We start from the raw sequence: 16017 nt of genomic DNA on the forward strand, positions 1-16017 counted from the left end.
ATGAGGTCATGAGAGTATTGCCCTCATGAATGGTATTAGTGTTCTTATACAGGGCCCCAAAGTGCTTGCTTCTCTCTCCTCTCTGGGCCATGAAGATAGTGGGAAGACAGCCATCTTCGAGCTGGCAATCCTCTCCCAGATACATTGACCTTGAAAGCCTCAGCCTCCAAACCATAAGGAATATGCTGGTTGTTTAAGCCACCCGACACACGGTAATTTGTTACAGAATCCCAGACTGACGAAGACAGTGGAGAATGCCACTGCGTTTGGCACTGATTGCCTGGAGAATGCTGAAACCCAGGGAAGTGGGCAGCACAGACGTTTACTCATTTAATCCTGCCAACACTGTAGGGGATAGAGTCTACATTTTCCTCGCTATTTAAAAGGTAAGGAAAAAGAGGCACAAATAATAACAATGACAATGACAACAACAACAACAACAGCAACAATAATTTGTCCAAGATTCACACAGAACTCCCTGGAGGGAGAGTGAGAATTAATACTTATGCAGGCTGGCCCCAGAGCCCCTGCTCATAACTACTAAGTCAGATCACCTTGCTTATTTAGATCAGTTTTTTTTCAACTGTGATATGAGTGTACTGTGTCCAGTAACTTATAATTTCAAAATACCTCACTGTAAGGGAAACATTAGTTGCAGGCATTACAACCCACAGAAAGCTAGACATACAAAAATAACTTGTTAGGGCAAGATAACCAATAATGTTTTTAAATATTATACCTGCTGACCCTTTGCAATAAAGTGTTTATTTATAATTCTGTCTGGCTACAGAATAACATCATAATCCTGCATGTGGCTGGTGGCTCCCGTGTTGGACAGCACGGGTCTAGAGAATTTAAATGACTTGCCCAGCCTTGCCCAGGAAGCTCGTGGTGGGATCAGAGCTATAGTCTGGGACTGTTCCTTCCTATCCAACAATTCCCTCATGGAAGTTTAGAAGCTTCTCCTTTGGTGCCCAGCTGTCTATCCATACTTATGACATCTTGTCAGGTGCCCCGGCCTGCTCCTGAACATCAGCCAGAACCCACTTCTGCTCTTTTTTGGCCAGGTAATACCTTCTAGCAACTTCCATTGCCTTCTTGGCATCAGTTTTTACATGGAAGGGTAGTGGCTAGAGAAGGAAATGTGTCCACATGACAGGTTTTTCATAAATATAGTAGGAGTGGTCAAGAGAAGAAAACCTCAGGAATACGAGTGGAAGCAGGTCATTTAATATACCAAATGCGTACTTTCAATGTATGTTTGTGTTTCCGAGTCCACGCTTGTTCTACTCGTGCATTATAGGCCAACACATCAGGAGACAAGGATTTGGGGCAAGAAATAGCGGCTTTAATTTGTAAAGCCAGCGGAGAAGATGGTAGACCAATGTCCTGGAGAACCATCATCCCAAGTCAGAATTCAGGCTCTTCTTATATTAAAAAGGGGAAGCGGGAATGCTTGGTTGTTGCAAACTTGGTGTATGAATTCTTTGTTGTTAGAATCCTTTGTTCTTGCAGCTCTTCACCTGGGTCAGATCCGTGTAAACCTCCAACAAGCAAATGTTATTTTCTATTCTGTATCTTGTTATCTTTATACGAATGGAAAAGTGATAATATCCTTCAAAGTCAGAGCCTTGAGAATAGGGTCTCCTGTATATTTCAGGATCTAGGCAACATTGTTTCACAAAAGGTGCAGAAACAGCAAGACTAAGCCTAGGAAACAGGGCACAGGTTTAAAGTCAAAGGAACAGATCTAATATGGAGTCAGATTTGTTCTTTCCTATTTCAGTAGTGCCATGGAGAAGGCACTGTGGGCAGCTTTCTGTAGGGTCCTGGAGGCTTTCTCTCTCAGCCTCTGTGCGCCTCTATTGAAAACCCGTCATCGCTATCTGGCCTGCTGGAAAACCAGTCCGCCTGTTTTGCCCTGAAGTTGTGTTCTGTTTATAACTCATCTCTACTCCTTGGAAAACAACTCAATAAAAACTCAGTTGGTTTCCCACCAGCCCTGAGCAGGGGTGAGGGATAGCATGTTATTATTTTATTAAAAAAATATATAAAAGAGTTTTAAAACAGCACTGGGCACATAGGAGAGAGACAATCAATGCTTCCTGGCTTAAATCGAAAATGATGACTCAGTGAGTCTATGGCTGCTGTATTTGCTGAGCTAGTTACTCCTTTGCTCCATTACACATTTATTTTAACTGAAAAAGAAATATATGCATATGGTTAAAAAAATTCAAACAGAGCAAAAAATACTCAAGTGAAAGAAGTTTTCCCTCATCCTCTGTTCTTACATGCCTCCCTGGAGATGCCAATGTTTACAATCCTTTGTGTGCTTTTCCAGATATGCTATGCAAGTTCCCACCAATGTATGTAAATTCCTTTAAAGTTTTACTTATTTTTAACTTTAAGGGATTTAAATCCTCAAGTGGCTTCTGCCACAGTAATAGAAAAGAAGAAATCTGACTCCATATTAGATCTGTTCCTTTGACTTTAACCCTGTGCTCTGTCTCCTAGGCTTCTTCTTGCTTGTAAAACAATGTTGCCTAGAGCCTAAAATATACAGGAGAGCCTATTCTGAAGGCTCTGACCTTTAAGGGTATTTAACACTTTTCCAATCATATAAAGATAACACGTTGCAGAATAGAAAATAACGTTTGTTTTGTTGGAGGTTTACAGGGATCTGACCCAGGGAGATAGCTGCAAGAACAAAGGATTCTAACAAGAAGGAATTCCTACACCAAGAAGTTTGCAAAAACCAAGCACATAGGAAAGCAGCCTGAATTCTGACTTGGGGAGATGGTTTTCCAGGACATTAGTTTGCCATCTAGGTCTACAGAAACTTGCTATTCCATGCCCCAACACTTGGTCTCCCAACTTACTGGCCTGTCCTGCACTGAGGAGAATGAATTTGGACTCAATAACACTTCTACCTACCTAGCAAGTTGGACACTGGGACTGAGGGCAGCTCTCCCACACACAGGGGCCTACGGTGAGCCCTTGATTATTCCCCGAGGTTGGGGTGTGGTTTACCCAGGAGGGATGGGGACTCTACACCAACACTCAGGCAGTCTGCTCCTTCTGGGGCTCTGACATTTTACCTCCCGCTCCCTGCCAGCCCAACATTTGGGACAGTGGAGCTAAGGCAGAGATCGTGCCTGCCTGTTTCCCAGCGTGTAAAAGGGGAATATGTACTCTTCCCAAGGTAGTTCTGAGAAACAACACCTGCGGGTGCTTGGTTCCCTGAGCAACAGTAAACCTAGCTCCTTGTGGGGGCAACGGGTATGATACCCGTAGGGTTTCTGCAGAGACCTTAGCTGGAGGGCTGGGCCAGGGACGTAAAATATGAGCTGTGGGCAATGACGGGTAAGAGAAGGGTGTATAGGCAGGACTGCTGCCTCCTTCGGGGTGCCACAAGAGGTAAAACGCTTTCTCCCCATCTCTGTTACTCCCCTCCCAATTCCAGATAACTGCCTTCCCTCTGCTCCTCCTGTCCATGTGTCTCCCTCCACTTTTCCCCGCCTCCCCTCCTCCTCCCCTATTCTCCCTCCCTCGGTTCCCCTTCTCTCTCAGGACCCAGAGGGGATCGCTGGCCCTCCTGCGCATGCGCAGTTGCTGCCAGCTGGACCGCGGGTTGGAAGCTCCAGCTCCGAGCCGGGGATCGGCCCCAATGGCTTCTCAGCTCTGTCGCCCTGTAGGCCTTTGGCTACTGCCTGGGGCCGGGGCCTCTGGCTGTGGAAGTGCAAGGTGAGGGGATATCGGGAAAGGGGTGAGGCGGCTGCGGGAGGGCGGTCGGCGTGTCACAGCCCCCCAGGGCGCCAGTCAGCGTGTGTTCAGCTGGATTGCTCGGGCCAGACCCCTCTGCCCGCGCCACCTGCCCCGGCGCACCGGCCACAGCTGCCCAGGGCCAGGTGTGCCCCTGCCGCCTCTTGACCCAGCCGGGCTCCCCTCAGTCCGCGGCTGGCATCCGCTTCCCCTCTCCCGCCGGCGAGTCCTCCCCTAACGGGCTTCCTCTCCTAGGCCGCCGACCCGTCCCCACCACTGGGCGGGCTGTGTCCCGGGCGGGCGGGGTCTGCACACCCGGACGGGGCGGGCGGCTTGGGCTGGGGCTGGGGCTGGCCTCCGAGCGGGGCAGCAGCCCGCGTCCCCCACCCCGCTCTCCCTGCCCCGCGACCCCGGGGCTGCCTTCCTCTCCCTTTCCCGATCCCTGAGGTCCAGATTAGCGGCGTGGGCGCTGCTCCCCAGGCTGAGAGCCCGCGGCTGTAACTCCCAGCTTCTCCTGGTGGAGTCGGGAAAAGGGAGCGGCAGTGCTGAGGGAGCTTCTGTCTCCTTGATCAGGATTTCTGCCCCAGATAAGTACCTTGAACACTTTCAGGTGTTATGATGGCGGTGCTTGTTGATGTCACATGTTTTTATACTGAGAGGGATTACAGTGGTGAAAGCAGGGCTTGGTTCAGTTAAAAATGAGCTGAAGGCATGAGGCTGTCTCATCCTCCATCATTCACTCTCCCAGGGTGAAACGTGAGACCGTCGATCTTAAAAAGATACTTATAGTCCCTAACTAGTCCAGCCCAGCTATTGTGTGTTAACAGGAACAGCACAACCCGAGGCGTTGGAGACCCAGGGACATTGCACTCCTAAAGAGCTCCTGGCAAAATCTGGTTTGTTTTGTTTTTTTTGTTTGTTTGTTTTACTTAAATTGTGGGACAGACTAGTAGTATAGAGGGAAAAATAATTGGCAAGAAGGATTTTTTCATATAACAGCTTTATTGTGATATTGTTCACACACCATGAAGTCCACCCACTTGAATGTTACAATTCAGCAGCTTTTAGCATATTCACATTTGTGCAACCATTATTATTCCAGAACGTTTTCATCACATCAGAAAGACCAGTTGAAATGCATGACCTATCCACCCCTTCCCAGTGGTGGTTCTAAAGAAGTTTCTTGGCTGTTCCTGACCATAAATTAACTTGTTACATTCCATGAAATATCTGGGAGGAATTCTAATCAGAATTGCAATGAATCTGTCTATCAAAGCAGGAAGAATTAATGTCTTTATGGCATAAACTTCTTCTACACATGAATATATCTGGGACCCTATATTTTCATCTGTCCAGAGCCAGGCCTATGGGAAATCCTCATTAATTCTTGGGTTTGTGAATGATGAGATTCAATACATCATTAGATGGAACTGTAGCCTTTCACTGAAGAGAAAAGTAACCTCGTAGAAGCCAAGTGATTCTCTGATGGTTAGAATGAGAGACCGCCAGTGCTGGAGTATTCGAGTGGACTTGGTGCTTGCAGAGTTCTCCACCACCTACAGCTAAGGGGATTACCGTGTTCTTTTACTTTTTTTTTTTATGGCGTTGCTTTTATTTTTACTTATTATATAAAATTATTTTTTATTGAAGTGTTGTAAATTTACCATGTTAGCTTCAGATGTACAGCAGAGATTCAGTTATAAGCTTATGCATATGTATATAAATGTTTTTCAGATTGTTTTTAGTACAACTCATTACAAGAAATTGAAAATAGTACCCTGTGCTATATAGTAGGTCCTTGTCATTTATTTTATATTTATTAATGTGTATCTGTTAATCCTCCCTTTCCTGCCTGCTAACAATAGTTCGCTTTCTATGTCCATGAGTCTATTTCTAGCAGCACCGTTTTTGCTAGCAATATATGCTGGTTGGCTCTTTTCTGTTTCAGTAGTTCCATCTTATGTGTGGGCGTTTTTCTTCTGGTGGGCCTGTGTGTGGTTTGCACACGTGATAATAGAGATCTGTATTTGGGAGAACTCCAGGCCTCGTGTAGTCCCTCGTATGGAGCGCCCACTGAACTGATGCTTGAACTTGGAAAAAAACAGTAAATGTTGGAATTTCCACTATGGTTGAGACTTCCAGGTTTCTATAACCTCTTTAGCCCACCTAAATTTTGGCTGCACCCAATACTGGATAATTTGGTGGAACTTCATGGTATGGTGGTGTAGAGACAGGGCCTTGTATGCTTCTTCTCTTTCCTTTTTCTAACAATCATTTTCCTGGGCCTTCCAGGTACTCCCCCAGAAGGGCCCAGGGCTGGCTTGGTGCTGCACTGAGGCAATATTTGTTAATAAGTCCCTTTCCTCATCTCTTCTGAGCCTCCATTTCCTTCTCTACACAATGAGGGCTTAGACTAGATAAGTGCTTTTCAGTTTCTTTTAAAGCCATGTTTCCTTTGAGAAACAGAAAATTCAAATCTCTCCTCCCATCACAACCCTTTAGATTTTGACACGTCCTCCAAGGAGTCACATAGCTCTTTGTGGTAAATTGATGTGATTGTGATTCCACGTGGCACAGAAAAGACTCTTCAGAGATTTATTGCAGGGAGAGGGCAGGAAAGGGGCAGTATGTCACACTTTCTTGTGTGAGCACTGGAGCAAAGGCTTGGGTTTAAATACAGTGTCTGATGTGGCATCTCTCTAATCTTGCACAATGTGATAAACCTCTATCCCTAGTTTCTTAATGTGTCAAGTTGGGGTGGTAATGTTTTAAGGCTTTTGTGAAACATTATACACATAAGCCATTTGTGTCTCGGTAGATACAAGACCTGCTAGAGAGTCGGAATTTCTTTAAAAATACATATATATTGTCCACATCACTCTGTGTGTATTTTGAAGTTCCTGGAGGGTGAGGGTTGAGTGTAATGTCCATCGTGGGACAGGTGGCCCATGGGTCTGTGTGCCTCAGATTGCCCCCTCCTCCCCAGTCCTCTTCCTCTCAGTCCAGGATGAAGTTCCCTAGTAGATTTACACACAGGTCTTGTGGAAATGGCTTTTCATTTTATTGTTTCACCAAGGAGGGTTGCCATCATGATCTCTGTGGTCAGGTTTTGGTGACCTGAAGGCTATGCAATTGGGGATTTCTATTTTATAAAAAGAAAAAAAATTACAAATACAAAATTAGACCTAGGTTGGTGGCAGGGGCTTTTGAAAGTGGGGACCATTAGCTTTTTTAGCTTCAGGTGCAGTGGCCTCTGGCCACGAGGACACATCCTCATGCTCTGAATTTGGAGGGACCAGTGGGTTCAGTGGGAATATTTACTGAGTGCATCTCATGGGCTGCGCATTCTCTTATTTGTACTGTGTGTTCCTTATTTGAGATGGTGAGCTGATTTAAACTCAATAGCCTCTTTAAAATAATAGACTTTTTATTTTTAGATGTAATGTAGATTCCCATGTAGTTGTAAGAGATAATATGGAGAGGGCCTATGGACTCTTTGCCCAATTTTCTTTAATAGTTCCATCTTGCAAAGTTGGGGTACTATTCATTCGTGACTCACTAACCCTTTTAGGTTTGTGTTATTGCCCTCATTTCTATTTATGAATAAACTGGTGTTGAGAGAAGCACACAGGTCTGCCCAGGTCACCCACGTGGTTAGTGAAGATTTGGGTGGAACGTGGGCATGGCATTTCCAAGCAGTACCATTATGATGGTCTGTGGCAGGGAGCAGCATTCACTTTGCTTGTTTATTCATTCATTCAACAAACATTTATTGAATAAACTCTGTGGGTCAGATGCTTTCATAGGGTTATCTGATTCTTCAGCAGTATGGAGAATCAGGTAATGTTTTCTTTTTTTTTTTTTTTAATATGAGAAAAATATCTCTGAGAGGTTATAATCTCCCCAAAGGAAAAATAGCTCATAAATGAGGGATAGTACATTTGTACAGTTCCTTCTTCTTATGCAAATGGTACCCTAGGCATTTTACATTTGCAAACTTCCATAACCCAGATATATTCTTGTAAGGCAAGTAGTTTTTTTTTAATTGAAGTATAGTCAAGTTTACAATGTTGTGTCAATTGCAAGGTGGTTTTTTTTGAATTTTGAATGGAGAAAATATTTTTTGAGGGGGTTAATTAAGTTTATTTATTTGTTTCATTTTTCTAAAATGAGGTACTGAGGATTGAGCCTAGGTCCTTGAACATGCTAAGCACGTGCTCTACCACTGAACTGTACCCTCCTCCCCAAAGCAAGTTTTCTTACCCATTATTCTGCACCTTAGGAGTTCAAATAAATTGGCGTTGAAATCCAGATATTTTGATCCTACTATGGTTCTTTGCATTATATCCTGCTGAGGGGTGGGGAAGCAGTTCCTTTATTCATTCATTTATTCAGCAGTTTTGAGCACCGACTTTGCATCAGGGCCTGCCTAGGTGCTTGGAAACAGAAAACAAGAAATGATCCTTTTCTGCAGGGGATGGAAGCCTAGACCAAAAGCTGGGTAATGTGATCTGAGCTTCAGTAGACATGTGCAGACGCTGAGGACAAAATTATCCCCGATTTGCTTGGACTTCCCTTGCCTTCTGGCTGGTGCACACCAGGTCGCCGCATCCCAGTGAGGCCCGCAGCCCACAGCACATTATGTACATCGATTTACCCTCCCTTCTCGGCAGCGCCTGCAACATGAACGCCCCTGACTACGTGCAGTGCGCTGAGGACCGCCAGACTCTCCCGATTGTGGTCAAACCCGTGGGGATCATCTTAGAGAATTTCTTTTGCATCTATAATGGAATCTCCTTGGTGAGCCAGATCAGACTGTGCGGCTCCCAGTGGGCACTCTGTATCTACTATAGGTATCTCTATGCGCCCGAGAATGGATGGAGTGACTTCCAGACCCACCGCAATGTCATGGGCCTTGTCACCATTACTGACTGCCTCTTGGCTAAGACCTTCTAGAAGCTCCACGCACAGAGGAGCTGTATGGCACCACGCTCTACGACTCTCAGCTCTTTGTCTTTATGCTGTATGGGGAGGTGGCCGAGCAGCCGCACACCGACGTGGCCTTCAATCTACGAGGACTGCAGGGTGGTGGAGAAGAGGATCGACGACTTCACTGAGTCACTCTTCATCTTGCCCAAGTCCAAGTGGCTGGATGGGGACCCCGAAAATTCTGGGGAGAAGACCCCCCTCCTCTACATCCTATTTGAGAAGGAGGACTTCGTGGGACTGGACACAGACAGCAGGCAAGTCAACCTGAAGGCCGGGCCACCCTGGCTGTGTGACAGATTGCTTCCCTACATCCAGAATGGGATCATCAAGGAGGAGGGCTTTCTTGTAGCCAAGGCGGGAAGGAGGTGTAGCCCGCTGGTTTTCAGACGTTTAAAACTAAATCCGCCTTTGTTTCAGAGAGATCCTTTTAGGGTTAGTGTGGACACTTACTCCCCTCTTTCAGCCAGGACACTTGGGGGGACCCCTGGAGTTGCTGTCCAATAGAGTAGCCACAGCTACTGTTGTTAGTAGTGCTGGGGAGGAGGCCGGTCTGAGCTGAGATGTGCTGTAGGTCAAATGCACATCAGACGCTGAAACTTGTCTAGTAAAAAGAATATAAACTATCTTGTTACTTTCTATATTGATTACACGTCAAAATGATAGTATTTTACATACAGTAGAATAAGTAAGGTCTGTTCTTAAAATCAGTTACTTGGTTTTTTTTTTTGTTGTTACATTTTAAACGTGGCAACTGAGAAACATTATTTACATGACTCTCATTTCATTCCTGTTGGACAGCCTGTCCTGGGACAGTTTCATCCCTTTGCTTGTAAATGAGACTCTGAATCCCGAGACGCAGAACGAGGTGCTGGTTGAGCTCAGGGTGGAGCCGATGTCTCCTGCCTCCCAGGCCCAGCACCAGCACGGCTCAGGCCCTCTCCCCTGCCTGACAGCCACCATGCCAAGTTAGGGCATCAGAAACACTGCCAGGGGCTTCCGAATTAGCTCCTTACGCAGGGAAAGGCATGTCATGGTGTATGGGACACAGCAGGGAAAAATTCGTCCTCACTTTGTCCCTGTGATTAGGTCAAAGACCCCACTCTGCCTTGGAAGTGCAGATGATCTCTTCTGGGCTGCCTAACCCCTCACCCTCTACTATGTTTCCCTGTGTATCTTTCAAGCTGTCCCTCGGGCAGAAGAGGGTGAGACGTCTTTGCCGAGAGGTGGTCCCCCTTTACTGGGGAGAGTGAGGTGAGCTGTGTCCCCCCGGCCTACGGCCTCGGGCCTTGAGTCTGGAGAGCGCTCATGGCGGTCCCACAGGTGACGGTCGGAGGACATGGCACGTGCTGCCGGGCCCACTGTGCAGGAGGGGCTCTGTGATTCTCTGTGATTCTAAGGTCAGATTCTACTTTCTTGTTGTTGGTAAGATGGAGGAGAAGATGCCAGAGAATTGATAAAAAGAAAATCCACACCAGTCCTGTGAATGACAGACACAGGGGATCCGTGTCCCACCTGCGTGTGGTGCCTGGCAGGCTCTGGAATAATTTTCACTTCCTCCCCGGACATTCCTCTATGGCTTAAGGAAGGGGAGAGGCATGTCGTGGCCATGATCTGTACTTGTCCTCACAGGGCCCTGTGATCTACATGCCCACACTACACTTCTGCTCCTTGGAGATGAGGTGTCAGGTTTAGGAAACTGGGCACTGCTGAGGGCATAGCTGCCAGAACCGTGCTACACCAAGACTGGCTCCGTTCACCTCACCTGTCACCTCCTGTTGAGTCCTAAGGCGTCATTCAAGGTAGGTGCATCGGTGCAATGAAAGCAGGGACCTCCTTCACCCCCTGGACAGACTGGTGGGTGATCAGTGGAAGCCTGGAGCCCTGCCCCAGCCCCACGCCAGTGCCTCCTATTTTGTCATAGGAGGCACTGGTGACATTTTTGCTCAGCAACTGCTTGGCTCTGATTCTGCAGAGCCAACAGAGAATGCCAGCTTGTTTTTGCCTTTTGAAGTCTGCCCTTGGGATTTGGCGGAGTAGCTGGATGTGTGCTTAGCCCATAGTGGTTGACACTGTCACCATTGTTTACCCAGAACCTCGTGTACCAGGCATGGCTGCCGGCATCAAAATACAGCAGCACATTAAACCTCCCTCCTGGTGGGTCTGTCTGTTCTGGTACCATAAGGGCTCAGCCAGCATCTGAACGTCAGTGAGATAACGTGGCCAGTGAGCTCGGGTCAAGCACGTTCTCCTCCAGTGACTTTTACTCCATTGTTGCTTTTACTATTACACAGTCATTAATTTTTTAAACAATGCTTTGGTTCAGGAGCAGAACCTAATTCTCCCCTGTTCCTCTTGGTGGGAGTGAGTAAAGTTGTCCAGCTTGAAATGCGACCACATTTTGTAGCTCAAAAGCTGTCTACACGCATCTAGGTGAAGTTTTGGTTTGGGGCGCTGACCACGTTGGGGTCCCCCGGCAGCATCGCTCCCCTCAGGCCCCTGCCTTCCCTGGATCAGGAGGTGAGGGTGGGTCTCACCGTCCCCGCGTCCCTGTCCTCATCACACTCACGTAATTTCTTGTAAATGCTGTCAAATTCATTTTTGTTCTCGTGTGTTTCTAATTTTGGCTGTTCCTCTATTCCTTTTTCTATTTTCCTTTATCCCTTATACCACCCCGTGAGCATGTTGTTCGGTCTGAAAATGTGGGCTGTGCACACCCTGCATTGGAATAGCCAGATCGCCCTCTGTGCCGTCTCCATCGCTATAAAAAGCAAAAACTTAACAGTTGCCATGATTCGTATATTATCCTAGTCATCTTATTTTCTACTTTTTTGGAATTTTTGCTATGTTAGCACATCACCCACTGGAGTTTGATATCTGTTAAAGTCCTTGCTTTGAGGAACCTGTTAGTTCGTCCTTATATTTGGTAACAAATGCTCTCTTACTAATTTTGTTTATTTGTTTTGAAGAAGTGAGATGCGAATTGATTTAGGCGGCTGCTGAGGGATTTTTTTCATGGAGTATTTAAACTTGGAAAGTCAAAATCTGCAGCACCTTGCTTGATTCTGGCTTTTACACAAACGTGCTCGGCACACGGTTCCTGGCTGTCGCTGTGTGACGTGCGTGACGGCGCTTCCTGGCCGGCGGTCACTGGTGAGGAAGTGGCCGGCTCGGGGGTGAGCAGCTGCAGGGGACGCTGTTGGAGGAAGCAGTCACCGGTTTTTTGTTTTTTGGTTTTTTTTTTTGCATTCACCTTCCCAGTGCCATTTACTTTACTTTGCATTCATAGAGGGGCAGGCGCGGGCCTAAAACCATGCCACTCTTTTGTTCCCTTTATGAGGCTGGTTTTTCTAAGTATCAGGAAAACATTGCCTTGTCCTAAGGAGCTGGTTCACTTGGATCTGGTGGACACAGGGACCCCTAAATGGGACCATAGCTTCCTCTCTGCTTCAGCCAGTGGGCATTCAGAGCCGGGTCTGTGGTTTGCCTCAGAAGCCGTGCAGGCCTCCCTGCACCGGCCTTTACTTTTACCCCTTTTTGGCAGTAAATAGCTGACTCTGTGTCTGTTGCAGCTGATGTCCACCACTGACGGCCGTGTGGTTATTTTGCGGTAGTGAGTCTCCAACACCCCTGTCAGCCGTGAAGGGACCTTGCATTCTCACCCCGACCCTGGTTCATCTCACCCAGGGAAAGGGCTTGGCCACCACCGTCATGCTGGACATGAGGCCTTGTTTCTCCTTTCATGCTCTGGTCCAAATGTGGACACTTCATCCTTCACTGACTTGGTCTCGCTTGAGACAGTCCAGACTTTCTGAAAGAGTCCATCACATTCTGGGGGGGAACAGAACAGAAGTAAGAGTCGCAAGTAGGAGTCTAGGCTGTCTGGGTTGGCAAATGCAGGCTGGGATCTGTGATGGCCGGTCTGTGCCCTGGAAACTGGCCTTTCCCGTGGCTCCCGAGAGAAAAGGGGTCGGAGCGAGAACAGACTTGCCTGGGTTCCTACCATCCTCATCTGCTCACTGACAGGAGTGTCAGCTAACTAGGAGCTCCCCCAGACCTCGGGCCCTTCAAACCTCAGATCACGGGAGATCCTTGAGTCCCTTCTTCTGGTCCTTCTTTGTGAGAATCCAGTGCCTTCTGAGGTGGCTGGCAGCAGGAGATGCCTCCCCCTCCAGGGAACTCCCTTCGGAGGACTGTGACTCAGTGCACCTTGCTGTGAGCTTGTGGGTTTCCATCGTGCTCCCTGCAGAACCAGACTTGAGACTGGCTTAGCGACAGAAATAACAAGACTGATTCCAGGGCAGGGCCAGGTGGAGGGAACAGTGGAAATTGAATGTGACCTCAAACACCTAGGTGGGTGCTGGGGCTGTTACTAAAATGGGGAGCCTGGGAGGTACCTGCCAGGAATCGAAGTCTAGAGTAAATGGTGGACATAAGGCCTTTTTTTTTGACATATGGCATTTTTAAGATGCCATTTGTCATCCAAGTTAGGACTTCCAAGAGGCACTCGTGTCTATGAGCCTGGGGCTCAGGTGAAGGAGCTGGACTAGAGATACACATTGGAATTCGTCATTCTTAGCTGGTGTTCACAGCCGTGCAAGTGGATCAGCTCATCTCAAGAGGTGCAGACTGTGTCTGAGGGGGGGCAGGGCTGTGCCTGGTTTGGAGGAAAGCCCGGACCATGCAGCTTTGGTGTGTCAGTCAGCGGCGTTTGTGATTTTCAGAGCAATGGCATTTATCCTTAAGGTTCTGGGGGGTGGGCAGGGCCACACAGGAAGAAATCTGAAGAGAGGGTTTTGGCCACGTGTGCGCGTCTTGGGACGATCCAGAAGCTGCAGGGTCCAGAAGGGGAAACTCCTCAGAAGCTGGAGTCGGAGTGGGGAGTTGGGAGAATGTAGTCACACTCTCCTGTGATGAAGGGAGGGAGGCCTAGGGAGTCCGCACCCTAGCGGACTCTCTTTCCCACGAACAAAAGGCAATCAGACAGAAGATTTGAGGTAAGAAGGGATGGGCGTTGGGAGAGGAGCCATCCTGGAGAACGGTGGTTGAACAATTCTTGAATAGTCTCCCTGAAACATAGAGTTAAAAAAACCCAGACTCTTAAGAATATTGATAGTGACTGGGGAGGAGGCAGTTGTTTTTCTGACCTCCTAAGGGTAAGGTATGTATCCGGGGATATACAGAAGAATCGGGCAGTCTGTTCCTGGGGCTTCACCCTTACCAGGGGGAACAGTGCAAGTTTAAAGGGGGAGAAGGGCAGCGGAGGGAAACTTGCCAGGCCCCGTGTCACGTACCAGTCGGCCGCCCTACTTGCGTGTTGCATTCACATCCATGCCTCCCAAGTGGGCGGTGGCAGCCCCGTTTTGAAGATTGGGAAGCCTCCTCAGAGGTTTAAGGAATTGGTTCATTTAGCAGCTAGTAAATGCTGTAGCAGGATTCCAGCAGGGCCTTGTCAGACTTCAAGGGCATGTTCTCTCTACTAATTCCGGTTGTACCTGAAATGGTGAAGTGAGTCAGTTTCGGAGCCTTTCAGAGAAAGTATGCTTTAAGTGCCTCAGGACTGTTGCACAAAGCTCAGTGTTCTTTCATGGTTCGGAACCACCGCAGTGCTTTTTGCCCCACAGATGTAAGGTCTTACTCCTTTGACGATGGCGTGGTTGTAAATGACATACAGGTGCAAAACCACACTTAGCAGCTTCTGAAGGGAAACTCTCCTGTTCTCCCTTGATCGGCTTTCTTCCACGGGATGTAACTGTGCTGCAGCTAAGGCCTGAGCTTTCCGTATGGAGTGAGGGTTTGATATCCAAATTTAGCATAAAACAGTCAGATGGAGAAAATCGAAGATGACAATATATTTTGGGGTTTCATTAGACAAGACATACTATCTGTTAATGGCTCATAAAGCTAATGAAATTGAGTACAGAACATTGCATTTCTTACTTTCTACTGAGAGCTGTCTTCCAACATAAAGTTCTCTGCTTTGGAACTTCAGCTCAGCCACTAGGGCGCCTGTCATTGTGTTGGTGTGATTGCATTTACACAGTGCATGTAATCTGGGCTTCCTTAGCCCCAAACACTCCAGTGCAGAATCATAGGCTGTAGCCATCACTTAGTTATACAAATACTTCTAAAACTATATGATACCAAAAAAAATAAATAAATAAAAATAAAGAGAGAGAGGGAGATTGCCTTTATCAAAGTTCCTTTGGATTTTAACTGCAAAGTGTTGTTGAGCAGCTCTGGTTTCCTTTGGATATGAATATATACATTTCTTTGCATGTAACTTGGATTTCAGGCTTGAACACCAAGCTCTTGTTTTCCATGAGCCACAAAAATCATAGCCAAATGACACACGTATGAAACAGTTTATTCTTTTTATCTGAGACAGAATCCTTGAATTTGGGACTTGAGCTGCGACTTTCCTGTTTGCTCTTCCCACCCCTCTTGTCACCTCACTCCTTTTTCCCACGTGGCCTCCAAGAGGTCATGGTCTCATAGGAGCAGGTGGACAAATACCAGTTGGTCGCCAAGCAGTGCTGCTGTAGATGGAGCCCAGCCAAGAGCTAAAGGACATCATCAGGGAGGACTTCCTGGAAGAAATTGGCTCTACATTCAGTTCTGAGGACAGAGTAAGAGTCAGCCAGGGGAAGGAATCAAGAGGGTGACTCAGGTGGCAGGAGCAGCCCGGGTAGAGGCCTGGAGGCTTGTGGGGTGGGGACTCGGGGAGACTGCCCTGTGTGGTCCAGGGTGGTGGGTGATCCTGCTTTGAAGGACACTGGAGAGGGCCTAGGGGTGGAGGGCTTTGGAGGAGCTTGGTTTTACTAGAACTGACACAGAAGAGGCAGTGAAGGGTGTCAGCAGGAAGTGACCCTTAGGAGAGCAGCTCTGCCTGTCCTTTTGAGTCCCACCCCTTCATTCTTTTATTCACAACACACGCAATTCTGAGTGTCTAGGGGAGAGGGGGTGGACCCACAGTAGTAAGCAAAATGTACTTGCTTCTTGAGAGCTTAGCAGTGTCAGAAGTTGACTTAGATTAAAATGTTTTATTAACACAGCAGGGCACCTAATCCAAAGTGCGGAGGTTGGAGGGAAGGAAGACTTCCTTGACAAACAGTTAAAATGAGCCTGGAGGCTAGTGGGAAGTAGCAGCAGGTCACGGGGCCCCTGAGGTCACTGGGGACCTGGTACTGAGGTGAGGATGGACAAGCAGGTTCGGGGGTGGGGCTAGAACTCTACCAGGGAGCCTTTGATGGGTTTGAAGTGGGGGAG

General features: G+C 47.5%; 1 protein-coding gene across 1 annotated transcript in view; it reads left to right on the plus strand.

Annotated features, from left to right (window-relative positions):
• The first annotated feature begins 357 nt into the window (after positions 1–357).
• Positions 358–16017, plus strand: part of LOC140698890 (uncharacterized) — a 99951-nt gene continuing 84291 nt past the window's right edge. Inside the window, exons 1-2 of the mRNA XM_072970749.1 lie at positions 358–386; positions 3571–3744. Of these exons, the coding sequence (XP_072826850.1) occupies positions 3602–3744 (143 nt within the window). The 5' untranslated portion in view covers positions 358–386; positions 3571–3601. The remainder of the gene's footprint in view (positions 387–3570; positions 3745–16017) is intronic.

Source organism: Vicugna pacos, chromosome 10, assembly GCF_048564905.1.
Source record: "Vicugna pacos chromosome 10, VicPac4, whole genome shotgun sequence".
Lineage (NCBI taxonomy): Eukaryota > Metazoa > Chordata > Mammalia > Artiodactyla > Camelidae > Vicugna > Vicugna pacos.